Here is a 27,394-nt window from a genome sequence, read left to right on the forward strand (position 1 = left end):
AGCGTTATTGTCTTCTTCTGTTCCTCTTAGCAGGTAGCGGTTAGCACATAACATTAGCTAAATGGTAGCATCGGAACTGTATTGTCTTCTTCTGTTCTTCCTAGCGGTTAGCAGTAGCATTAGCAATAGTTAAATGGTAGCATCGGTACTGGCCACTACCTGGAGCATCTCTGGGTCAGTTGAACGTGGCGGTGCTGTTTGGATTGTGTAGGAGCAGTGTGAACTGGCACTAGGGGGGGTGACTCTGGGACGCCGGAGTTCACTGCCTAACCTCCTGGAGGTGTAGTGGGACTAAGTAGGCGAAACACTGTTGAAGGGAGGTTTCCACCTGATGACCCCCAGAGACGTGTTAGGAATCACTGCTCTTTGGCAGGTATAGAGGCAGATTAGAGCTCCAAGGTTCTTCACTGAGAATGAATCCTCTTTTTGAGCACAAGTATCTTGTGTTTAAATTAACTTTATCAATGATTATTTAGCAAGTAACTAAAGTGTTAAAAAACTTTGTGGAAGGAAAAGCACTATAAAGCCCTCAGTGGTAGTCAGTGATATTTTCCTGGAGTGACCCCACCTCCTCATTTCCCCAAAACCTTGTGATCTCAAGGGAAAGGATGACCTCAGAGACAGCCCACTCTCCTTTACATGACATCCGCATGGCAACTCACCGATCAGTTTGGTCAAAGTCTCCTCCCCCTTATGTTATCAACTATCAATGACTATAAGTACAGTGTTATGTGATCTGGGCCTTACATTTGATCTCTCCTGGTCCATGAACACCTCCCACCTGGTGTAGAAGGCACAGGAAAGACTCTTCTTCCTCAGGAAACTGAAACGGGCTGGACTCTCCTCTCGGTTGCTCGTCAACTTCTACAGGGCCACAATTGAAAGTATCCTCTGCTTTAGTGTGACAGTGTGGTATGGCAGCTGCACGGCACAGGAGAGGAAACACGGGTGGTTAATACTGCACAGGGCATTGTGGGCTGCCCACTACCTGACCTAGACTTTATATATGAAGGCAGGTCTTTTTCAGGCTCTTGCCCTCTTCCTGCAGGTCAGGAAGAGGGCAAGATCCATCGCCATGGACCCCAGCCATCCGGGCCATAGACTGTTTGTACAGCTTCCATCAGGAAAGTGGTACAGGAACATCTGCACCACCACCAACAGACTGAGGGACAGCTTCTTCCCCAGAGCTGTCAGAGCTATTACCCCCTGCAGCCCCTCACTAGAGTGAGAGACTGTGAGGTCTATGAGCCACTGCACACTGCACTTTGTCAACCTTCACCTCCCCCTTCACCTGCACCTTCTGTATACATAACATTTAAGCACACACACTCCAACTAATTGTCAGCTGCATTTCAGCATATAAACTTTAGTATATTCTCAGCGGCTCTTGGTATATTTTATTGTCTTAGCATATTTTATTTCTGGTATATTTGTATTGCATTTAGGCATATTTTTACTGCATGTGTCTCTATTTTATTATCTTTCTTGTCTTTCTTATTATCTTTGTTTCTATGCAATGCAAATGTTGTTGACATGTCCATGCTCAATGACAATAAAGGCAATCTTGAATCTTGAACTAGATACTGTTATGCCGCAAATAGGTCTTAATGTTTTGGGTGACCAACAGTGGGGAATTAATCAGTTTCTGTGGAAACAAAATACAGGTATATTTAGTGACACTAAGGCAAAACATTAATAATGAAGACTCCGCAATAAACTCACTCCTATGAGTCAACTTGGGAATACAAAAATTGCTGAAAGTCTGAAAAACATCCACCACTCAGACAAGTCCTATTTACAGAAATGCGTAGGAGTAATCACTGTCAATCTGCTCTCAAGTGATCACATTGTTAATCATAAACCAAGACATGATTAGCCAACCAGATACAGGGAATTGGCCTCCAAAGCGTCTATAATTGCATTTTTTAAAAACAATTTTAAGATAAGATAAGATAAGTTAAGGTAAGATAAGATAAAACTTAATCAATCCCCAGGCGGGGATATTTGGGTATTACAGCAGCATGTAAAAGCAGTTGGAAAGAAAAATAGCAAGATAGAGAAATATATATAAAAAAAAATACTATATATAAATGAACATATTACAAAAGCGACTATATAAAAGAAAAATATATGTAGAAAAATTACACTAAGAATTGTCGCAATAACTGTGGAAAAATAGCCATATAAATATACTGCCTGAAATAATTTGGGACATACAGAGTTGTTAGTTGTATATGTGTGAAATCTTGAATTGCTTCAGCAGCAACTCAGACAAATAACCTTTAACCATACAATTAGATAGGAACTTACAGAGAGCTGACTAAAACAGAAACCACAGATGAGCAGGCCGCTGCTTACAGGAGGAACATTTAATGAACATGTACTCAGGAGGTTCTGATACTTAAGAAAGTGCAGATGAAAAGATGCACAGACACAAAAGGTAAAGCCAGATTTATTCTTGTTTTGGCACCATTGTGGATTACAACAAATTCATTCAAAGATTCATCAAGCAGCGAAATGGTGCACATATAGGCCTCACTGTGTTCAAAGGGCATAGATAACATATACCATATGCTACAGTCATTTGATAAGAGAGACCAACCATTCTATAGATCATTTACCATGTGGAGGAAATCTGAAACTATAAGTTAGAGGAAGATTTCTTTTCTCACTCACTTCCAGTTCTGTTCCTTTCTAAGAATGAACAGGCTGAAAAAGAACCTGCTGACTGGCAAGTTCCAACAGACCAATTTTAGAGGAAGTAGTTATCTGGCAATTAATCCTGGTCGGGTGTATTAATTGCCAATTCTAACAATAAATGGTGTCAAAAGTATCAACATTAATACTGCCTGCTGTGCATACTTGCTCATTATCTGCCAGAACGTAACATATTTTATAGGCTCAGAATGTTCATCTGAAACATGATAATATAGTGCTCATATAAATGCTGTGGCATAGATGACCTGGTTCCCCTTGAATTCTTTGAAATATGGCACAGCACAGGGTGTGGTACAAGTCACTTATTCTCAAGAGAGAAGAAGAAAAGATGGAGAAATCACCTTTACTTTCAGTATGACTGTTCATCTTACTGATGCAACCTGATTTACTATTTCCAGTAACTCGAAGGTCATGCACTAGGTCCGGTGGGTGGTTGGGTGGGTGGTGGCTGTCTGTGACTGTATAAAGGCTGGCACAAGCTGAGGAGGCACACCAGGCAGGAGCATACCCGGCATCAGGCACAGCTACACAGACACGAAAGAGGTATGTTTATTTTTGCTGTTTAAACTTAATGTTTACTTCAATGTTTTTAGCTTTTGTCTTTGCTTTTTTTCTTGTGAAATAATACAATTATCATCTAATATAATTCAAGTCTTTGAATCAAATCAAAGCTTGTGCCAAACCAAAGAATGCACTGATTCAAAACTGAATTAAGACTTGAAATGATTTGTGAAGCTAAAGCTTTAAAGGTAAAGCCAGAGGGGAACATTAATCAAAGAAAAGAAAAATGGCAGGTTGTCATTTATGTTGTGACACAAAAACAGGCCCTGGCCCCCTGGCCAAACCCAACTAGCTTAGCCCGGGTCTATTAGAAGCTCTTACTCAAATATCAATTAGCTCCCTGTTTTTAACCGTGATAAATATACGTGTCTATCAGCACATCAGCCCACAGCGGCTTTAAAATGCGCTTTCATTCTTTAAATGTTTTTTTTACACGGGGCGTCGCTGCTGGGGCTTATCGCAGCATCTCCGGTTCGAGTCCAGCTGGGGTTTGTTATTGCTCTTTCTCCCCGATTTCCTGTCATCTCTCAACTGTGTGCAGATGTGTTAAAAATGTGTGCAATGCAAGTATTATTATAGAAAAACTTCTGTGGACCTGCACCCAATCCGACCTGAAAATCGCTAACTTTATGCGCTACAGCAGCACAAATATCATCACAACTGCGCTCCGCAACAGGCTGATCCTGCTACTGGAGCACATACTGTTAGAGTGCTGCTGTTTCTCCCACACACACACTGATGGGGAGGTTTCAATTTAATAACCGCACAAATTTATACAAATTAGCTGTTGATTGTTGAACAACCGCAAAACAAGTAACCCTTCATAAGAGACATTAAGGCTCTACCTCGCCTTTTCTTCCTCTCGCTCTCTCCCTCTTTTCCCTTCATATCGTAGCAGTGAACTTCAGAACATCAGTCCACATGTGGAGGCCTGCACTGGGTGTTTTAGCTGCTGTTTGGCTGCACTGTGTAGAAACAGAACGGATAAAGTGTTGCGCTGTGATCGCGCGTCAGCAGAGCGCAGTGGACTTGGACACGGCGCCTGTGCGCACAGCTGCCGCGGCGCGTGCGTGAGCGTGTGTTAGAGAGAGAGACAGACAAAAACAGCGGGACAACAGAGTGACTTTTCACTCTGTTGCCCGCCGGAAGTTTTCATGCTCAATAGTTTAAGAATTACGTCAAAACGTGAACTTTTGCTGGCGTACAGTAGGGGGAAACTCTATTTCCAAAGGTCGCCGGTTCGATCCTATTCTGCAAACAACCAAATAGTAATACTCTGTTGTATTTAATGGTTACATAATGTAGCAATGTGTAGCAATGTGAGAAACATTTGAGAACCACACACGTAACTTTATGTGTTTTCTTCAAGATGCAATTTAAGGATACAATCTAATTAAAAACGAATGGAATAAAGCACTCCAACAATGCATCTGCCTTGTCTAGCTGACTGTACAATGTGAAACTGTTTGCAATACTGTTCCTTCTTGTTACTTCATTTTCTGCTTGAGTTTGCAAAAACTTAAACTTTACTTGACTTCTGTTTTTACAGAAATGTTTAGTAGAAATAATTCAAAATATATTTCAAATTTATTAGAAAATATTACACCTTAACTCCCTCTCTTGCACACCAATGTAACACCATAACACACACACACACACACACACACAGAGAGAGAGAGAGAGCGAGAAATTAATGATAGAAATATATAAAATAAATGTTATAAATAAACTGAATACAAAATATAATAATTAACGCTAGGAAGCACTGCTACTATAGTATGTAAATATACTAAAACACAGTATTGACACACTTTGCCAGGAACACACAATATTTGTCAGGATATACAGTATGTTATTTCTGTAATGCTGATTTTCCTGAAATATCACACCTGTTAAATGGGATGATAATTAAATAATCAGCAATGGGTTGATAGAACAAGCAGGCTGTGGGGCGCAGCTGTACAGGTGGCAGCAGGCAGGTTGGCTCCTTGCATCAGAATACTACACTTCTGCCTCATCAGTCGCTTGTTGCCACTGTCTGATTCACATCAAACAACTGCAGAGTAGTGTCGTGCATGACCGTATCATTACCCAGGACCAGCTGCCTGATCTTGCTGTAGTCTAGTAAGTAGTAGTAAAGGGGGAACTGAGGGGGGAAGTTATAGGACCGAGTTTTCATGCTCAATAGTTTGAGAAATTTCTCCAAACGTGAACTTTTGCTGGCGTACAGTAGGGAGAACTCTAGTTCCAAAGGTCGCCGGTTCGATCCTATTTGGCAAACAACCAAATAGTAATACTCTGTTGTATTTAATGGTTACATAATGTAGCAATGTGTAGCAATGTGAGAAACATTTGAGAACCACACATACACACATGTAACTTTGTGTGTTTTCTTCAGTAAAAATATGTAATTTAAGGATACAATCTAATTAAAAACGAATGGAATAAAGCACTGCAACAATGCATCTGCCTTGTCTAGTTGACTGTACAATGTGAAACTGTTCGCAATACTGTTCCTTCTTGTTACTTCATTGTCTGCTTGAGTTTGCAAAAACTTAAAATTTACTTGACTTCTGTTTTTACAGATATGTTTAGTAGAAATAATACAAAAGTACGGCTGTAGAATATATTTCAAATTTATTAGAAAATATACACCTTAATTCTCTCTTACACACCATTGTAACACCATAACACACACACACACACACACACAGACACACACACACACACACAGAAATTAATGATAGAAATATATAAAATAAATGTTATAAATAAACTGAATACAAAATATAATAATTAAAGCTAGGAAGCACTGCTACTATAGTATGTAAATATACTAAAACACAGTATTGACACACTTTGCCAGGAACACACAATATTTGTCAGGATATACAGTATGTTATTTCTGTAATGCTGATTTTCCTGAAATACCACACCTGTTAAATGGGATGATAATTAAATAATCAGCAATGGGTTGATAGAACAAGCAGGCTGTGGGGCGCAGCTGTACAGGTGGCAGCAGGCAAGTTCACTCCTTGCATCAGAATACTACACTTCTGCCTCATCAGTCGCTTGTTGCCACTGTCTGATTCACATCAAACACCTGCAGAGTAGTGTTGTGCATGACCGTATCATTACCCAGGACCAGCTGCCTGATCTTGCTGTAGTCTAGTAAGTAGTAGTATAGGAATTATTATTTGTCAATGCAGATTTAAAATGTTGTCTAAAATAAACCTGAATGACTGTTTTGGAAATATCTCACAAAACCAAAAAGGAAAAGAAAATAACCACAACACTAATTCAGACATTCAGATTAGATACTTCATTTAAAACACTTGAGATTCAGTTGCAATGTATCTGCCCATTTGGGTGCTCTCTATATCAAGTCACTTTGGAAGTCCAATTATAACAGAAAAGGTTATATTAAATAAAACATGGTGAATATAATATTACAGCACAGTCGCTTAATAATAATTACTACAGTTAGTATAGTCCAGGAGAAGAAAAATCTGGGTGCATTCCATTCATGTTTACCCTATTAATGCACAAAGAGACATGTGTTAAGACTCCTAAGCCACTCACCCACAAATCAGATAATTGACTGAGTTCCCTTTTGGTTATGTTTGCACATTTACAACACACACTCACACATTTCAGTCATGCACATCGCACACCACTGATTTTACTGATTAGCACACCCCATGCTTAGTTATTTAGTTTACTCATTCAATTTTAATTTACTTATTTGATTAATGAAATATGGTCTAAACACTGCACAATGGTCTTGTCTCCCTTCTTTGTTGTGACCACATGAGCCACGTCATGACAGATGTGTTTTGATAAGTTACTGCAGTGGTGTGTGAGGTTGCCCCTGTTTCAGCAACAAGCATGTTGATATATATTATTATGTGATAATTTACTGGATTCTGTATTTACTGGAATTTATTTACAATGTCCTAGGTGGTCTTGGAGATTTTCCAACTTTGCTGATAATACCACTTGTTACATCAAAACACAAGGTAAGTAATTAAGTACATGAAAGTGCATTTTCACATTAGACTGTCTTGTGAGTAATAGTCTTTGCTGCTGTGTTTCTTTGAACCACTTAAGAGGGGAAAGGCAATAGTGTACTGTGGTTTCCACGGTTAGTGTGCTGTTTTCAAAATGGTTTTTTTTGTCTCTCTCTCTCTCTCTCCATCTATCTGACCCAAGTTTCCTCAGTCTAAACAGGATGGCCCTTCTCAACTTCCCTGTTCCAGAGTTGGATGTTACCTTGCAAGAAGTGAGCCGTGTCCTGCAGCTCACTCTGAGTCCTGACCTTTACCCTGAGTTCAAAAGTTCAATGGAGCAGCAGAGGGGTCTTCTTCAAGAGGCCCACCAAAAATTAGCAACCATTGCTGCAGGCCAAGAGAATTGGGTGACAGAGCAGTTCAAGAGAGGTCTGCTGTCTTGTGCTGAGGCCCTGCCCACCTCGACAGCTCTCCCTGTTGTTCTTCTTCCTTCTAAAGCAAAGACATGTACCCAGCTGTGGAGGGCAGCCGCTCTCCTCTGGGCAGCAGCAAAGCTGCACAGTGAGCCCTTGTTGCTGGAAGGCAACGTGCTGATGGAGCGCACACAGCAGTCTGAGATATTCGCTGCCAGCCGGATTCCTGGCAAGAGTCAAGATGAGATTAAGGTGAGATTCCACAATTGGTAAGATCTACCAAAGCAAAATGAGCGTTAGAGGTTTCCAATTCTCAGTCAGTCAGGGACACTTATGAAAATAGGCTTGACGCTTTGAGCCAGAGGGCAGAGGGCAACACATGTTTTTACCCTGATGTTAAATTACTCTTTAAGTGTACTGAGCATTTTCTGATCGGTAGCTTTGTCATTTCATTTCCAGCTCTACCCAGATAGCCTTCATGCCATCATCACTTGTGCTGGAGGAGTGTTCCCTGTTGACATACTGTGCCGTCCCAGCATTGGTGGGCCAGTTTCTGCACGATCATTCAGTGACATCTACAACCAGCTGGCTCAGGTGATGGATCAACCCAGAGCAGGAAAGCAGAATGATCCCTCTGCCATTTGCAGCCTCTCAGCTCTGGAGCGCAAAGCCTGGGCTGCCACCAGGGAAGAGATCCTGGGGCAAGGAGGTGACACAGCGGCATCACTGGGGCTGATGGAGAGTGGCGTGCTGACACTGTGTCTGGAGGAGTGCAATGCACCCTCTGAACTGGCTGATACCCTCAATGAAGTGAGGCTGGGAGGAGGAGGAGACAGTCCACGCCTGAGATACTATGACAAGGTAATGGATAGAATCTGGATAAGGATTTTAAATTGAGCAGGATCAGATTTACCACACACTCTGTCATATTGTTGAAAATTGTATTTAGTTATTAGTCAGTTTCTTTTTAGATTTAACAATTAGATCTAGAATACAATGCAGTTCCAGCATTGGCTCTTAAAAAGAGAATGAAAGTCAGCATATCTGCGACTTAGGGCATGCCCCTTAAAAAAGTGTACATTAACAAGAAAGCTAGTAAAACGTTGACATTGAATGATTTTGATGTGCAAAAACATAGAGAAGACATAAATTCACACAGAAGTTTGAATGTATTAGTGTGTTATCATTGCTATCAGAGGTAGTCAAAGGTCATAAGGCTCACTGATTTCGAGTGGACTAAAACACAAACCATCTTTCTTTTTCTGTTTTTTAAACAGGTGGTGAACCTGGTGGTGTTCAAGGATAGCACAGCTGGGATGGTGTTTGAACACAGTGCTGTGGATGGGATGGTGGCTGGGCTTGTGGCTGAGCTTCTGTACAAGCTGTCAGAAACTGCTGACCTAAACCTTGTCCATGCACACACAAAAAATGTGAATGGGTCTTTCACATTCATTAACGGCAATGGTAATTCTTTTTGTCCAACTTCCCTAAAATTCTCCTTGCAAGGCCTAAATATCCCAAGGTCAAGTGCTTCCCTGCAAGCAACTCCTTCAGTTCTGACTTTCGATGTGCCCTCCTATCCTGATGTGTTTTCTACTCTACGAGGGCACAGAGGCCTGTATGATGCTTGGATCAACTTCTCTTTGCAGCTCTCCCTGAGGCAGACTCTTGGGGAATCTGCTGCCCATCACATGCTTGTCACACCTACCCACATGCGCCACTACAAACATGGACGATGTGATCCTACATACTCACTCACCATGCAGTCTCGCAAGTTAGTGGGTGCCTTGGCATCATGCATTGACCCGGATGACACAGTCAAATACACTCCTGACCTTCTACAATTGTTCCATGTTGCATTTCTGGAGCATAAAAGCCTCATCAGAAGCACCAAAACTGGTCAAGGTGTTGGTCCCCATATAGCTGCCCTGCGTCAATCATTGCCATCTGACAACCCATTGAAGAAGTTCCTGAACCCCTTTGGATGTCCATCTGTGTACCTCACAGGTATAGATGGGATGGAGGGTGTGGGGTGTGGAGTAGGGAATGTTTATGCACAAGATCAGCTTGCTATGAGCTACCTTGGACAGAGAGACAAGGTTTGCATTGTGCTTAATGGGAAAGGGAGCTTTGCTCTGGCACTGCAGAAGCTTCAAGAAAGTCTGAAGAAGAACCTAAAGTTAGTGATGCTTCTTGCTGTTAGATATGCCATTGCATACCAAATGGGAGCCCTGGAGTGTCTACTGAAACAGGGTCAAACAGAGAAAATGAATGGACAGAGGGATCCCTGCCCCACAAGCCCAGAAAATGGCAAAACCATGGTTGACTCTGGCATGAGCCCAGACTACACTCTGCTGATCCATGGTGGCGCTGGAGAGGAGATGATGCTGAACACCGAAGTGATCGGGGTTATTGAGTTTGCTCTGCAGACAGCCTTAACCCTTGGATCCCAAGTGCTTCAACATGGTGGAAGGAGTCTGGATGCAGTTCAGAGGTCAGTGGAAGCTCTGGAGGACTGCTTCCTGTTCAATGCAGGAAAGGGTTCAGTATTCAACAAAGATGGCAAAAATGAAATGGAAGCAACCATTGTAGATGGTAATGAAAAGAGGTCAGGATCTGTTGCATGTGTGCAAAGTGTGAAGAACCCAATAAAAGCAGCCAGATGTGTCATGGAGAAAAGCTCTCATTCACTCATTGTGGGAGATGGGGCTGAGGAGTTTGTGCAAGGGCTGGAAGAGAAAGAGAAGCCTGTTGGGCCTGAGTATTTCTACACTGATATACGTCACAGAGAGTTGACTGCGAAGCTAAGCGCTGGAAATACCTCAAAAAACAATCACCCTCAGACAGTTGGAGCTGTGGCTTTGGATCGCTGGCATGGGGTGGCTGCTGCATCCTCCACAGGTGGGTTAGTAGGAAAGCTGAAAGGGCGAGTTGGGGACACAGCAGTAGCAGGGGCAGGAATATATGCTGATGACAAGGTAGCTATTACCTGCTCTGGAGATGGGGATGTATTTCTGAGGCACACTGTGGCACAGAAAATAGCCAGTCTTTACCATCACAAAGGCTATAACCTAAGGCAGGCATGTAGAGAAGTGATGGCTGAAACTCTGAATGGGATCAGTGCAGGGATCATTGCTGTGGATGCTAAAGGTGATGCCATCATTGAAACAAATGCTAGCGTTATGTTTGTGGCCTCAATGGTGAACGGCATTTCACGAGTAGAGGTCCTCAGGCCCCAAAAGAGCTTCTCTGATGTGATCTGGGAAACAGATGAGCTGGTTGCCTACCTTGATCCCAAGCCCTGGATGCCTGGGTCAACTATTCTGAGTAGAAAAACTCTTAGTGGGGCAAGCAGCATCTTCCAGTTGGCTACACCCGATTTTGTGGCTATGCTACAAGGAGCAAGGGCTGTGTCAAGCTTGTTATGTGAGCGATTGGGAGTCCAGCGCTGTGCTTTAGTTTTCAGTCCCACCTCTGGACAGCCAGCACAAATCAGACTCCTCCCGCTTCATGGCTTAGAGCCAAAGTGGCAACCCCGTCTTGCCAATGAAGAAAAATTCCACACTCATGATCCTGGCTACTGCACCTCAAAGAGTGGCCCACGCTGGGATGATGAAGCGCTGGCCCGGGTTCAAGCCAAGATAAGGTCCAGATTGCCAACACCAAACGCCCCCTCTTGCTTTGACTTTTTTGGAGATGCTTCCCATGATCACCTATTCAGCCGTATTGTACGTGGAGAGCAGCAACAGTGGAGAGTGTGGGAGGACAATGAGCATGTTGCCTTCCTCACACCATGCCCAAACTCTCCTGGGGTGACTATTGTGGTGCCACGCAAACCGCTTTCCAGTGACGTCTTCAAACTTGAGGATGCTGACTTCAAAGCACTGATCTTAGCCACTTATAAAGTTGCCCGACTACTGGAAGAGGGGATGAGAGCTCGAGGTATTGCGCTGATCTTTGAGGGTTTTGAGACTGACTATGCTCATGCCATGTTGATCCCTCTGTTACCTTCACCAGATGGCCCTATTCCTGCCAAGCAGCAACCAGAACACTTCCAAACCTACCCTGGATATGTGTCATCACTGGATGGCCCAGCTGCTGACCCTGAGGCCCTCAAGAAGATGCAATCCAAAATTACTCAGTGCAGGCCACCTCGTTCATGGGAAGACCCTCAGTCTCACTCCACACTTGCCATCAAGAGCCAGTGGTATCGCAACCTGTTCCAGATTCAAAACACTCTTTTCCACAGCACAGTGGAATACTTCCACAGTTCCTGTCAGTACTCCTATGCTCTAACCCCTCTCACCACAGACACCATCTCCTCACCAATGGGTCTGGGATCTGACTCAGAACCAGTTTCTGTTAACCTGCTGGGCCAGAACATCTACCTGGCGGATTCAATGCAATTTGTACTTGAATACTTCCTTCGCTTCCAGGACAACCTGCCGGGGACGTACTACATATCTCCAAGCTTTAGAGGGGAGGATCCTGATGCCACACACTTGAACCAGTTCTACCACGTGGAGTGTGAGCTGTTGGGTGACATGGACAATGCCATGTCCATAGCAGAGGGATACGTGGCTCATCTTACCAAGTCTATGTTGAAGAAACACTCTGATTTAATCCTCAGCACTGCCGGGACCCTGACACATGTCACAGCCATGTTGAGTAAGCTGGATGGAAAAACCCCACTCCCAAGAGTTCCTCTGGACCAGGCCATTTCCATGATGCCCTCTGCTGACTGCTTCGAGTGGGTCCAAGATGGCCAGCCCCAGTATGGCAGAAAACTGACACGAAAAGGAGAGCGTTTCCTGATCAAGAAATATGGTGGTGCTGTTTGGCTGACAGAGATGGACCATCTGGGAGTTCCCTTCTACCAGGCATATGTGGAGGGCACTGGGCATAGCAAAGGCAAAGCTGCTGACCTTCTCCTGGGGCTGGGTGAGACTCTGGGTCTTGGAGAACGTCATTCCACCCCTGAAATGGTGCAGGAGGCCCTCAGGCACCATGAAGTGCCAGAGCAGGCCTACAAATGGTACATTGACATGCGGCAAGTGAAACCACTCCTTACCAGTGGGTGGGGCATGGGGACGGAGCGCTACTTGTGTTGGCTGCTTCAGCATGATGACGTCAGAGATTTACATATCATTCCTAGGATGAAAGGAATGAAGTTCATGCCCTGATCATAAGTTCTACACAGGATTTGAGGCCCTCAGATGTATATCATATTTCACACTGGTTGAGACTGGGAAATTCAGTTTAAAACATCTAGAGGTGTTGCAAAAAAAAAATTGCTAATAAGCAAAACTGAACTCAAATCAATTCTAAAAAAAAAAAAAATTCAAGGTGTTTATCGACTTTTTTCTACTTCAAATTTAAGCATTTTTATTGTGTGATTCTTGTGGATGAAGTACCATTACTGTTTTTGTGCACATTTTAAAAATAATACCAATATCAGGCAAATTGACTCTCGCTGTATAGCTGAGAAAATGCATTGATCTGCTTTGATACATTTACAGATACTGTTACAGTTGTGTCACATGCATGATTGATGTGTGAATTTGAAAATGTTGTGTTTTTTTTGTTTTTTTTTTTGTGGAAGCACTTTGCTCAGTACTGATCCCTGATAATTGATGTGTACTATGTGAATTGGTGGCAGTGTAATGAAATCATCAATAAAATCAATTACTTAATCAAATATTTGTCATTGCCATTTGAAGCCACTTTAAACACATGTCTCTAGAAAGCTTTAACTTTCTAAACATTAAAAATGTTCCTCACTAAAATGTTGTACTCCTGACCTTTTAAAATTATTCAAGTACATGAAATGAACTCACTCTCAGTCTTTAATTATTTTTACGTCATAGGGATATTGTTAGGGCTCCTATTAAGGCTTGAACTTTTACAATCCTTCAATCTGCTTGGAATTCTGGTCATCTAAATTACAGCCTATTCTCCTCTTCACTCATTAGGAAACATGAGGTATGAATTTAATCACATTCTCCCTGGTACATATCAAATATCTCACCATACAAAATAAATTATTTTAATTTTGTCCTCCTATCACCAAACGTGTCCATTGTGAAAGCAATCTGGGGAGTGGTTTAATTGCATTTTATTTTACAAAGTCAAAATTTAAGTTGAAAATTTAAGTAATTTTAAGATACCATGATGTTACCTCCTAAAGACAGGCATGTGTTTGTCCTTACCTGCATCCAGGTTCAGTCTCCCTCTTTTCCCTTCAAATCGTCAAATCAAGCTTCATTGTCACATGCATAATCATACACAGCCAAGCGTCTAGTGAAACTCTGTGGTGTCCAGCCCCAGAATGAATGAAACAAATAAAATAAAGATGAATGAAACGATAGAATAGAGAAGAATCGAGCAAATAAAAATGAAAGAGGGTGCACAAAAGAGAGTAAAAACGAACAAGAGCTGTAAATAATATGTAACATGGCATTATAACCAGTAGTTATAATAATGGAAAATAATGTGCCAATAATATGCAAAGTGGACGGATTATAAATGATATGTGTGTGTGTGCGTGTGTGTGTGTGTGTGTGTGTGTGAGAGAGAGAGAGAGAGAGTGTGTGTGTGTGTTTGTGTGCGTGCGTGCGTGCGTGCGTGTGTGTGTGTGTGTCACAAATGACTTGAGGAAAGTCATCCTCTCTGTGTGTCCTCCAGGCGGCGGTGACGCCTCCCCGGGGCGCAGCAGACAGATGTGTGTGTTGTTGGGGTCAGTTGTCCGTCACGATCACCTCCATCACGAAAACGTTGTTTTTGATTGAGTGTGAGTTTAATATTTAATCTGGTATTCATCCACACTCCATACCAGTTGGTGGAGGTACTGCGCCGCCTCCTTGTTCCGCCAGCAGACATCCAGCAGATAAGGCAGGGGTGAGATGAGGACAGTTTTTTGCTGTCAACATGGGAGTGCAGGCGCAGGCTCTCGTCTCCGCGAAATGGCTCGCAAACATGATCAGTCGCAATCTTGCCGGACCGCGTTTGCGGATCCTGGACTCGTCCTGGCATCTGCCTGAGATGAATCGAGACGCCAAGGAAGAATTCGCGAAGTCTCACATCCCAGGAGCGTCGTTTTTCGACATCGACGAGTGCGCGGACACGGCCTCGGAGTTCTATCACATGCTGCCATCAGAGAAGTTATTTGCCGATTACGTTGGGAATTTGGGTATCGGAAATGACAGCCATGTGGTGGTTTACGACGCCAGCGATTTTGGGGCATTTTCGTGCAACAGGGTTTGGTGGCTGTTCCGGTATTTTGGCCACCCTCAAGTGTCGGTGCTGAACGGGGGTTTTAGAAACTGGGTTAAGGAGGGCCATCCAGTCTCTGGCACGTACACCAAGCCCGAACCAGCCCGCTTCACCACCACCGTGAAGAATCCGTCCTGGGTGAAGTCTTTTGAGGACATTACAAAGAACATTACAACGCAGGAGATGCAGGTGGTGGATATGAGGCCCTATGAGAGGTTCCGTGGACTAGAGCCAGAGCCCAGAGAGGGTGAGTCTGTGTAACGTGTCTGCTATTTCCAAATTCATCATTTTCAAGATTTATGTGAACTTATTGGAACCTGGATTTTAGTTTTTTTTATGATGCAGCCACTCTGAACTGTGACTTCAAAGTTAAGAACCTTTTTATTATGTTCATTTGTTCTTATTACTTATTTCTTCTTATTATTACACTAATTAAAACTTCCAGGGCAGCTTTAAATGAACTGTGTGTCAGCTTCCACAGAGACCTGACAGTCAAGCAGGATTTTGAGGCACAGTAAGGCAGCTGACATTGGCTGCTCACAATAAGTAGTCAGCTAACTGCCTGAATCGCTGGTGCAACAGAATCACTGCCGCGTGCACCGAGGGGGTTCAAATATCAAGATACTTCATGGCAAAGACAGGACAGCTGCCATAGCAAAGAGAGGCAGTCCCTCAAAAACACCCTTATCGGGGTGGAGCATCAGACTGATCTGATAGACTCAAAGGCTCAAAGGTGGTATTTGACTTTTAATATTGTCCATACAGAAGCGATTAAACAGGAGTGATTTCTTGGGATTTAATTTGCTCCAGGTATTTATTCAAACGTCAGCGTAGATAACAAGCACAGGTCAGAAAATATTTGTTCAAATCGAAAGGGGTGAGGTCAGAAAGTGTTTGATTTCTGACGCAATGCTCCGCTTTTTCCTGTAACATTAAAAAAGTCATTACTAAATAAGCAACAGACAAATGTACCTTTGGACAGACTCATCCTTAGTTGTTGTGTTGCGAGTCAAATACGAATACATTCAGGTGTGTGTAAGCAGTTCTTTTTCACATCACGCAAAAGGTGATCTGCAACCGCAGGCTGTGAAATTATTGGTGAACATCAGGTCTCAAACTCAAAATATTCGTGAAACTTATTTGTTTCCATGCAAATGTTGCTAAAGCCTAGTTGGTTCAAGTGTTTCCAACTTGATGCACCAGTGATCCAGTGATGGATCCCATCACTCATCGTAAGAAACAATGAGAAAATTGTTTTTTAGGGTCTTGTAACGTACTTTGCTGTAATACAGGTGTGTGCAAAGAGGTAAACTACTTTGTCATTTCCCCGCAGGTATCCTGCCGGGCCACATACCTGGCTCCAAATGCATGCCTTTCTATGATTTCCTCGACAAGGATGGCATGATGCTCCCCACGGAGAAGCTGAAGGAGTTCTTCAAGAGGTCACAGGTGGACCTGAAGAAGCCGATCTGTGGATCCTGTGGCTCCGGTGTGACCGCCTGTCACATGGTGCTGGCTGCCCATCTGTGTGGCGCCCCCGAGCCGTCTGTGTACGACGGATCCTGGTATGAGTGGTTTGCCAAGGCTCCACCCGAGCACATCGTCTCCGAGGCCAAGGGCAAGCTTTGAGTAGGACGACCACAAAGTCAAATTTACAAATCAGCATTAAACAGATCACTTTACGCGAGCAGTTGATTCACCAGATCATTGATTCATTGTAATGTAACTATTAAAAGAGATGTTTTGACCTCTAAAATGAGCAGAGGTGTAACCCCTAAAGCTGCGCTGTGTGCACAGAAATGCCAGTGGAAGCTTGTTAGAGGATTTGCACATGAATGTAACACTAAGCTCTATTCGATTGTGAAACCAGGCTCTACATAATGCAGTTTGTTGGCAGCATAGAAGTAGATCTAATCATTTAATTAAATTTTTTTGTTGATGGATTTAAACAATTTTCTTTGATGTTGAAACATGTTTGAAATAACATTTTAATTGAAGTGAGTTAGTGACAAAACCCAGTTATCCCGTTTTCAGTATGAGACCCTATGAAGATGGTGCTAAAATTGAATTTTGTCCCCTTTTTTTAGCAGCAAGGTGTTTTGTGTTCCTTGCTTCTTTCTGGCCCTCTTTTACAAGCACCCCCACCCCCAGTATCTGAAAACAGATATCACTATATGCAAAGAATCTTATATTTTGTTTTCCAGCCCCCATGAGTTGAGTCAATCTCAACTTCTTGAATATTGAAAAGCATCCTTTTTGTTCTAGTGCAGGCATCTCAAACCGGTTCCATAAAGGGCCGCGTGGCTGCAGGTTTTCATTCCAACCCAGGAGGAGCACATCAGGCCAACCAATCAACATCAAGGGATCACTTAGTTATCAGCTGAAGACTGAGATCAGCTGATTAATTGATTCCAGCCTGGTGTGTTCCTCCTGGGTTGGAATGAAAACTTGCAGCCACACGGCCCTTTATGGAACCGGTTTGAGATGCCTGTTCTAGTGCCTCTACTTCATGGGCCTTTTCAGAAATTGATCTGATTGTCGCCCCCTGCTGGTGCTTTGCTGGAAGTGCAGTTTATAAGACGTGCCTTGGAGGACTTGGAAGAGTCCACTTTTCTAAACGCAGCCCTTATTTGTGTGCTGTAGCCTCTGCTTCAGTTACCTTGCATAAAGTTGCCAAACAAATTAGTTTCGATGAGTATGTGCTTTCAAATAAATCTTTTTTTATATTCACAGTGGCTTCTTAATAAACGCAAGTGTAAGAATGTGCACCCTGCTTTGTTTTTTTTGTACATTTCCATGAACTTTCCACGTTGTCCTTCAAGGGCGCAGTCCTCCTGAACGCTTCCCTCTAGCGCCCGCAGCCCGCACATCGCACTGCCTCGTCATGGCGGCGCAGACCCGGGCTCTGGTGTCGGGTCAGTGGCTGGCCGATGCTGTCAGAAACAGCCTCGTCGGGCCGAAGCTTCGCGTTCTTGACGCGTCGTGGTACCTACCGAAAACCAAGCGGGACGCGAAGGCTGAGTTTGCGCATAAGCATATACCCGGCGCCTCGTTCTTTGACATAGACGAGTGCTCCGACAAAACCTCTGCGCTGGATCACATGCTACCGGGTCCCGGCCACTTCTCGCAGTATGTGGGAGATCTGGGCATCGGGAACGACACGCACGTAGTCGTGTACGACACCAGCGACTTCGGCTCGTACAGCGCGCCCCGGGTGTGGTGGATGTTCCGCCTGTTCGGACACAGTCTGGTGTCGGTGCTGGACGGCGGCATGAAGAACTGGCTTGCCGACGGCCATCCGGTGACTTCCGAGCACTCCCCTCCGGAGAGGAGAGAGTTCAGGGCGACCGCCGATCAGTCGTGCGTGAAGAGCTACGAGGAGGTGCTGGAGAACGTCAGGACCGGGCAGGTGCAGACTGTGGATGCCCGGTCAGCAGGACGGTTCAGGGGCACTGAGCCGGAGCCCAGAGATGGTGAGCAGGATTAGGAGTTTAAAACTAAAGGGCTGCTTCAGTGAACTTTGCTGGTCTAATGTTTCTATCATGTTCTGAGGGAAACATGTAAAAAGTGCACAGCTTCAGAAAATTAATTCATTGAGCAATTCAGGAAAAATATCAATACATCACTGGTTGTTACTATAGGACGTGCATGAGTAATTCAGGTCTATTGTAGGTCATAAGTAGACTAGAATCTAGCATTATTTACATTGTGGTCCTGCAATAAATCAAAATTACTGATAAGTTTTGTAAAAAAATATATAAGAAAGTGACATCTCAAATACAGTTGTATTTGCTGTTGTGCAGCTTATTGTTTGAAAAGCTAAAAATCCACTTACTGGATTTCTTCCAGGCTTTCAGACACATCTCATGGCATTCATCAGCACATAGAGTGTGCTGAGTTGTCAACGAGATGATTTAACCATCATGGACCTCCATGAAAATTAATCAAACCATCTTCTGATGAAGGCCATTAGATGTGGCCGAAAGCACCAGAATAAATCTAGCAAGTCAACCATGAGGGGTTATTGTCTAAAACTGATCTGAGTCCTCTGTCTCACCCTCGCAGACACGCTGCCGGGACATTTCCCCGGGGCCATCAACATGCCGTTCACTTCTTTCATGGACGCCTCTGGAAAGGAGCTGGGAAACGAGGACCTGTCCAGGCTGTTCAGAGAGGCCGGGGTGGACCTGGAGCAACCGCTGTGGGCCACCTGTGGCTCTGGCGTCACGGCGTGCCATGTTGTTCTGGCTGCCCACCTGCTGGGGCACCCTGGGGTGTGTGTTTATGACGGCTCCTGGTCTGAGTGGTTTAAAAGGGCATCTCCAGATCTTGTCATCTCAGAGGGAGAAGGAAAGAAGGTGTGAGTGAAAGAGGAGAGGCGGTGAAGTACTGCAAGCAGGGATGTGATGATACTTTTACAAGGGGAAGCAGTGTGTTTGTTGCCAACAAAGGTGATAGATCAAGACCATAAAACTCATAGTCTCTACTAATACTGAGGAGATAGTACATGCTGTGAGAGAGCTGAGCTTGTTAAGAAGCTTCATTACTTACTTAACAGTTGCAAGTTTCACCATAAACATTTCATTAAAATCTTTGAACTATGCAAATTATCAAACTTTCCATTACAGGAAATCTCCGTATTCTAGAAAAGTTTACACTATACTGACATAACATGACAGTTTTGTTCGTTCGTTGATATTGCTGTTATGGGACTCTCTTCCAAGAAGGTTCAGCAGAATTAGGACGTTTGATTCCTAGAAGAAGTGCACTTTCTTGATGGGAGGTCATGTGGTTTACAAATGTTACAGTAAATGGACACTTGAGGTCCTTGTTTTCTTATGCTACATATGGACAGGGTGTCACTTTCCTTTTCAAATATGTCTAGCTCATGCTACAGGGGAAAAACTCCTTTACTCAGTAACCAGAAATGTAAATATTTTTGGCTTTGTGGAGGGCCATGGGAGACAAAAGGGCAAGATACTCTTGACGAAAGCAATATTGGTTGACCACGTCTCCCTCACAATGCATGGGATATTTTTCTATTCTATTTTCACTTCATAACATCTTTAGTCTTTGCAAATTTACCTGTTGAAGAAGAAAATGTAAGTTAATAGTGGAAAAGTGAAGCAGACAGTAGGACTGCAAAAAGACTGCAGCTTTTGCTAAGATGCAACACATTAAAAAAAAAAAAAAAAAATTGGGATGCTGACGCAGAGGAAATCAAAACCAGTTCAGTCCGGTTCCTGTGCTTGATTTGAGGTGTCTGGCAAGATGCCCGATTTTCAAAACAAAGTTTGTGCTGTACGATGTTCAGCATTCAGCTCAAATGGGACCGGAAATGTGCACTAATGTAAAAAAAAAAAAAAAAAAAGAATTTAGAAATTGCTGAGCAAGAGAGCCATTTTGAGAGTTGTTTAGAAAACTGTAGTGAAAGCTGTGCTCTTATTCCAAACTGCAACACCATCTTTTGTTTGAAGAAATTTGGCACAGCTTTGAATTTTCGATGGAGCGATTAATGAGTTATCTTAACTATTGTTTATGATTTTAGCTGTTACTGTGTTCCATGGAGTTAAAAGGAAAATGTAGAGACCAGCACAAACGAGCATTACCACTGGGCAAAAGAGAACGAATAAGTCATTTTGAACAATTCTTCTGAAGTTGTGGACTAATATGTCTGCAGGGTAATGTATTGCTCAAAATAAATTAATCTCCTGCTCTGTGACAGACAGCAGCTTTATTGGTGTCTGTTTAGCTTCTGACACTCACCAGTGTCAGAAGCTTAGCTGAGGCTCAAGGCATCTGCACATTGCCATTATGCTATAATAGAAACTACCAGTAACCACAATGTTAACACTGTTAATGCATTCAGTAGTCTGAAGAGCAAAGTGGTCTGTTCTATACATTTACGAACAGAGCAGATTTTGCAATGAAAACATACCAAATGCTGGAGGTGCTACAGATTGAAGATAGTCTGCAGATGTAAAGCAAATGTTTGGTGTTTGGCAAAGGTTCATGTGTTTGGGCAGATGATAATCTTTCAACATTGTACTTTTCCTGAAGATCACACCATTGTAGCATTATTACACACCATTGTATCTTTGTGAAAGTATTATCAATAAATTCAAAGCTGTTAAAAAAGACAAGTCTGTGTTTCTTTATTACTTGCACACTGAATTTGGCTTTTCCTGAATTCTCCTTCTGGGGGATCAATAAAAGATTGTCTTGTCTTCTAATCATAACTGAGTCCCACCTGCTTTAATAGCATTTAATAATATTGCACACGTATCATGTATACTACTCAGGTACTATAAATACCAGACAGGTTGATGTGAAAAATAAATAAGTAAACAAAGAAAGAATGGGTGAGTGAAAGGTGATTCAATCAGGGGACACGACTCAAAATGATTGAATCATCCGAAAGCGTGAACTACCAAGTTGAACGCCACAACAAAGATGGCCGACCATCTCTGACGTGTGTCACTCGGTTGTCCCGTAAACTGCCTGAAGGTCCTAGCGAAATAAACAAATTGGGGTCCTTTTTTGCAATAGGCTAGCTGTAGAAACGGTGTTACGAGTCACATTGTTTTATACAACTGTGATAAATTGTCAAAAATAACACAAATACATGTCGATTAGAGTGTTTGGGGAATGTTGATAAAATCTGTGTTTCATTTGGTTTGGTCATTTACGCCCTAACTAGCCCAGCAGTTCTGGTTTTGAACGTCGAAGGGTGTGTTATTTCGGTCGCCGTCAACACAGCTGTACCGTTAGCGAAGCAGTCGAGCTAACGCTAGCCTTCAAACTCACGTAATTCAGATATTTAGCCAACTAAACTAAGAGGTAAGTTGAGTAGAAAGGATGCCAGGTGTCGTTTGTTAGTGTGGTAGATTTTGTTCTTTTTTAGCGGCTAAATTACTCATTAAATTTCCATCGGTCGCGTAAACAAGTAACGTAAATCAGAGTCGGTGATATCGCGTAAACGGCCTAAATGTAATTGAAATGTTCAGAGGAAACCTTTGAGACTACGTTACTAGTTTCCGAGCAAGTAATAAAAATAATCTGTTTTGGTTTGTATTTCCACAGGGAGGCGTTGATGAGCAGCAATGTCTGGCATCGCTCTTAGCAGACTGTCCCAGGAGCGCAAAGCCTGGAGAAAAGACCACCCATTTGTAAGCAGCGGGACGGTGATCCTTGCTCAGTGTCTTACCTCATGTTTGTTTGATGTCATAGACTTATCTCCTAACTTTCATGATGCTGCTGACACAAAGTAGATCACACTTTAGCCAACCAGAACTCATGCTGCCCAGTGATGTTGTGTGTGTCATGTAAACCACACAGGGTTTTGTTGCTGTGCCTACTAAGAATCCTGATGGAACCATGAACCTGATGAACTGGGAGTGCGCCATTCCAGGGAAGAAAGGAGTAAGTTACCTTCTGACCCAGAGTCAGCTGCAGTTTCTATTCAAAGTGGCAGCAGCTACCTTCACGTGTCTGCAGAGTGACCAGCAGTTGTGAATTTTGGCCATGTGCAAAAATCTTCAGTCTGTTTGCAGTTTTTCCTGTTCGTTTTTTTTTTTGTTTTTTGGTAACTTTGCCACCCAACAAACCCCGTTATCCAATGCTTGCACACCTGTATTCAGGCAATGGCAGATTGAGACAGGATTGTGCATTATAGGGGCATGTGCTGTTCTGCATATTAAGTAACATATACATACATTAGAGCTCACTCGTGAATCTCTGTGTCATGCATTGGTAATGATGGCCAGACCACGTGGCTCGTAAAACAACTTTATTTATTACTATAATTACTGCATGTGATGAAGCCAGCCCATTTCGATCCAGCCAAGAACAACATAAAGACACGACTGCTGGGAGTAAAGGGGGCAGTTCAGAGCACACTTCGAGTGTTTCCTTGTTATGTTAGCAAAGCATGCAGGAAAAATGGTTTTGGTCACCGTACAGAGCAAGGCAAAGGACACAAGTCGACTTTCACTTTCAGTGTGATAGCTGTGCCACACGGAAACATGCCAGTGTTCTGAAAGCCATTTTTCTATCGTTCTTTTTGTTTGGCCCTTTGCTGTTGTTTCGTATCCCTTGATGTTTTGTCAGTGACTGCACTTAAGCTTTTATTACTGACTTTATTCTGTCTGTAGACCTTGTGGGAGGGAGGACTCTACAAACTCAGAATGCTGTTCAAAGATGACTACCCTTCCTCACCACCCAAATGTGAGTACCACTCCACACTCTGCACATAGTTTCATTCTTTATTGAAGGGCAGCAATTCGAGCTTTGGCAGCGTGGTCGGTCTACGAGGCCTGATCAGTGCACCACCTTGTGTAAACAATGAAGCCTGAGCAAAAGATGACAGCATCTTTAAATCTGTATTTTTGTGTGATCCACCCACAAATGGCATTCTGAGTCTCTGCATTTCATTTTGTCAGTGTGGACTGGCTTTTTTTTTAAGTTAAAGATTATAAAATCAGAATGCGAAAGAGCTAGACTTATGTGAATTGTCGACATGCCAATCAGGAGTGTAGCATCCAAGGGTTTATCCCAGAATTCACTGGTATGACATATGTCAGATGGGATAAAATTGCGTAATAGTTTGTATATAATACCCTGGCTGGTAAAGTGGAACAATGCTACAATAGTGCATCATAGTGCAGTGCTACTATTAAGATAAGATAAGAGATAAGATAAAACTTTATCTCAAGCCAGGGAAATTTGGGCATTACAGCAGCATGTGATAGCAGCTGGAAGAAAAACAGCAGCAGAGATAGAGAACATTTGAAAAAAAAATACAAAATAACTATATACTATATATATGTACATATTATACAAGCAAAATGAAATTTGACTATATAAATGAAAAAAAATGTAGAAAAAATATATTAAAAATATGTAAAAAGTATGTATTGCCCCAGGAGCTGTGGAAAAAAGAACAATGTGTGCTGCAGATTAAAAATAAGTGCTACTACTATTGCACAGGAGAATAAAATATACAAAACAGTAAATGATATATAATATTGCACAAAATTCTTTAATGAAAACCTGAGTTTATTGAGGACAAATATGAAACAACAGCGCTTTCACAGATCCTCTTGTGTTTTACACACGGTGAGGGAAAAGTGTTTCCTACATTGCCTTCATTATGCTTTGTGATTGAAATCTTCAATTTTGCCATGCCAGGCTTGCTTCAAGCCTCAAAATACTGACTTTCTTTTCACGTCTTTCCACCCAGGCAAGTTTGAGCCACCAATATTCCACCCAAATGTCTACCCATCTGGCACCGTGTGTCTGTCGATCCTGGAGGAGGACAAAGACTGGAGGCCTGCTATCACCATCAAACAGGTACGAACACTCTCTTCTCCACAGCAAGGTTATAAAAGAGTTTGGAGTTAGTTTTTAGTTTAGTTTAGTTTAGACTTTCAGATTTCATTTTATTGAAGTTTTAGTTCGCTTTCAGAGTCCGTTTGCTAGTTTTAGATTTTCAGAAGGGTTTAGTTTTAGTTTTGCAGTTGTTTTAGGTTGTTTTTGTAGCTACATCCTAAAGGCTTCTAATTCAGGTATTGTTATATATGTTCTGTGTACATGCAGCATGGAGGGCTGCTTTCATTTCATTGTGCAACTTTGTGTTGCAAAATGACAATAAAAGAACCGTGATGCCTCATTGGTTAAAAAAAAAAGCTTAAACTGAAGTGAATTTGTGTTCATTTTTATTTTAATTTGTTTTATAAACAGGCAATTTTGTTTCGGTTCAGTTTTGTTTTTTTTAAGAGTATCCTTTTTCTTAAGTTTCAGTTAACAGTAATTTCTTTTTTACTGCTCACTTTGGTTTAAGTTTCAGTTTTAGTTGAAAGTGGAAACCCTGCTCCACAGTCTCTGTCTCATCAGGTGGCCGGTTTACTTGTTAACTTCTTTATCAGTAGTTTATATGCAATTATGGCCTAATTACGACATTTCACTGTTCAGTGCAGTCACTGAACGCAACATTTCTGGATTGAGTGGATGCAGGAGGGGTAACTGCTGTGAAGGCCTGAGTGCACAGCTAGTGGGGGGTTCAAATACACCAACAGACCATCACACTCCCTGCAGTCTGACTGGAGGATTGCTGACTGTGTTTTCAGATCCTGTTGGGTATCCAGGAGCTGCTGAATGAGCCGAACATTCAAGACCCAGCACAAGCAGAGGCGTACACAATTTATTGGTAAGTGTGCCAGCTCTGACGACTTGTAATTTTATCCGAAGGTCGTGAGTTGTCGGGGCAGCGAACCTCTTCCAAGTCGCAGACCAAAGGCAAGTCATCACACAGAAGAAGAAAGACATGTTTCCTGCTCTTTCAGTGCTTCATACACTCATGTTGTCTTTGAACTGTCTTTAAATAGTGTGTAACTGTCTGCTGGTTAAAAATGTCTCTTTGTGTTTTGTGTCTTAGTCAGAACAGGATGGACTATGAGAAGCGGGTAAGGGCACAGGCCAAGAAGTTTGCCCCCACATAGAGAGGAGAGCTGGCCTCTATCCTGCCTGAGCAGCCTGAACTGATGGAGGTTACAAACAGGAGGCAGGAAACACCTGAAGGACCACTCCAATAAGAATCCAGTTTTGAGTATTAATTATACTGCTAAACAGGTGGCAAGTGAGCCTGTTTTTCTTTTCTTTCTTTCTATTTTAAACAACAACAGTTCAATAAGATCTTTATTTTACCTGTCTTGAAGAAATATTTATGCATTTCTAATGCATAGCTGATGATCCTAGAACTCTGCTGTCAACACGACCTTTGCTTTTTGTAACTCTTGTATAATCCATATCTCCAGTTTTGTCACGAGTGCTGCCGAGCTCGCTCGTGGCTCCATGAAGACTGTAAATCATTCTAATGTATCGACAGAGTTGTAGAAATAAGATTTCATGTCCGAACCACTCTCTCTGTGTAATGTTCAGTCGGTTGTGGCAGAGGAGGAGATTTCGCTTGTTCTTAAACTCCCAGTTTTTATCCAACCCCAGAAGTATTGTAGATAGTGTTTCATGAATATGGGCGTGAACTTGGACAAAGTTCTTGGAAGTAAATCCTCCCACCGTGCTCCTGATCCCATGTTTCGTTCCTGTCACACGTCTGAGTTTCCAGAAAGGCATCAAAATGATACTGGCAACACATCAAATTCAGGTTAAAGACAATCCTGGCACTTGTATATTGGCTGGAAGCTGAACAGTGGCAGTTCTGTGCAGTAGGTAGGAAGTGGTGCTCGCAGAGAAGGGAAGAATTGCTTCCACCAGTGACTTCAAATCATCCATTGCAGTGGAGCTAAAGCAACTTTAGTGTTAAGATTCTTTTTGCGAATCCAACTGGGAGGGAAAGTATTTGTCAGCAACAGCGATGAGCTTCACGCACACTCAACACCAGCACGCCATCTGCTTCCCCACACGCTTCCATAAAGTAACACGAAGTGTCGCTGCGTGTTCGTTTGGCTTCGAGTCATTCTACCCCACAGTGCTCACAAAACAAATGCAAACCTGTAGAAATCAAAAAGCCGTCATATCTTCAAGCGGATCTGGCCAACAGAAGCTGAAGGATCCTCATTGGAATGGCCTCTCAACCAGCAGGACGACGGAGAGAAAGTGCACTTGAGAGTAAGCGAAGGCCTGAGATTTGTTTTGCCTCTGAATAAATGAGTGCATGTACATAATATAAATAATGAAATACTGTGGAAGTTATGTTTTATATTGTTTTAGCCAGTTGACATTTGTGTGTGGTATTATAACAAAGAACACAATAAATGGCATACAATTGTGAAATAAAGTTGACAAAGAATAATTTCTTTCCCTGTGAATTTCTTTTCAACGTAACCGGAGTTTTCCATTATGAAGGTGTGAATTACAGGGGAGCCTCCGGCACAGACCTGAGCTCATCCCACAGCTACAAAAGTTGTAATCTGAACAGTTTTTTTTTCTCTTTGTAATATTTGGTATTCGAGGCGCCGTCAGCACAACAAAGTCTCTTTCTCTTTCTCTCCAGGGGTTCTGACAGGTTTTTAATGGCTGATGTGACAGTGGAATAATAACCTGCTGACTTAAACTTAATGGGACCATCAGCTATGTTTTTTTGTATGTGTTGGGCCTGTTGTGTCTGTCTGCAGTTTCAGTGCTGAGCAGCTAGTGTACAGATGTTTTTTCAAAGCATATAAATTAATTTATAAATCAGAGAGTATTGTCATTTGTTAAATATCAGTTATAGCAGCTTTAAGTAAAACATAATGATTGGTCCCAGACAAAGAAAAGCACAGAGGTGCTGTGTGTCTCCATGCACAGAATATTTTAATATTATCATTTGTTTTTATTAATATTATTAAGTTGTTTTTTTAAGTACAAATTTTTAGCCAATATTTGACCATCAATAAATTCTATAAATTGACCTCGTACATCTGT

At 42.5% G+C, this 27,394-nt stretch overlaps 4 protein-coding genes across 4 annotated transcripts; all 4 read left to right on the forward strand.

The window, feature by feature from the left end:
- The first annotated feature begins 3,209 nt into the window (after positions 1-3,209).
- LOC121621492 lies at positions 3,210-13,435 on the forward strand. Its single transcript, XM_041957987.1, has 5 exons — positions 3,210-3,261; positions 7,240-7,298; positions 7,492-7,954; positions 8,162-8,563; positions 8,980-13,435. The coding sequence occupies exons 3-5, from the start codon at positions 7,511-7,513 to the stop codon at positions 12,883-12,885; spliced, it is 4,752 nt and encodes a 1,583-aa protein (XP_041813921.1). The 5' UTR covers positions 3,210-3,261; positions 7,240-7,298; positions 7,492-7,510; the 3' UTR covers positions 12,886-13,435.
- Positions 13,436-14,424: 989 nt separating this feature from the next.
- Positions 14,425-17,740, forward strand: LOC121621278 (3-mercaptopyruvate sulfurtransferase-like). The gene is made up of 2 exons (XM_041957688.1): positions 14,425-15,221; positions 16,308-17,740. Exons 1-2 carry the CDS (start codon positions 14,630-14,632, stop codon positions 16,601-16,603), a joined length of 888 nt encoding a protein of 295 aa, XP_041813622.1. The 5' UTR covers positions 14,425-14,629; the 3' UTR covers positions 16,604-17,740.
- A 106-nt stretch (positions 17,741-17,846) lies between these two features.
- Positions 17,847-21,091, forward strand: LOC121621279 (3-mercaptopyruvate sulfurtransferase-like). Its single transcript, XM_041957689.1, has 2 exons — positions 17,847-18,447; positions 19,040-21,091. The coding sequence occupies exons 1-2, from the start codon at positions 17,859-17,861 to the stop codon at positions 19,336-19,338; spliced, it is 888 nt and encodes a 295-aa protein (XP_041813623.1). The 5' UTR covers positions 17,847-17,858; the 3' UTR covers positions 19,339-21,091.
- A 420-nt stretch (positions 21,092-21,511) lies between these two features.
- LOC121620570 (SUMO-conjugating enzyme UBC9-like) lies at positions 21,512-26,783 on the forward strand. The gene is made up of 7 exons (XM_041956666.1): positions 21,512-21,814; positions 22,058-22,143; positions 22,313-22,396; positions 23,128-23,200; positions 24,216-24,325; positions 25,102-25,181; positions 25,410-26,783. The coding sequence occupies exons 2-7, from the start codon at positions 22,078-22,080 to the stop codon at positions 25,471-25,473; spliced, it is 477 nt and encodes a 158-aa protein (XP_041812600.1). The 5' UTR covers positions 21,512-21,814; positions 22,058-22,077; the 3' UTR covers positions 25,474-26,783.
- The last annotated feature ends 611 nt before the right edge of the window (positions 26,784-27,394 follow it).

Source organism: Chelmon rostratus, chromosome 17 (genome assembly GCF_017976325.1).
Source record: "Chelmon rostratus isolate fCheRos1 chromosome 17, fCheRos1.pri, whole genome shotgun sequence".
In the NCBI taxonomy this organism is placed as follows: Eukaryota; Metazoa; Chordata; class Actinopteri; order Chaetodontiformes; family Chaetodontidae; genus Chelmon; species Chelmon rostratus.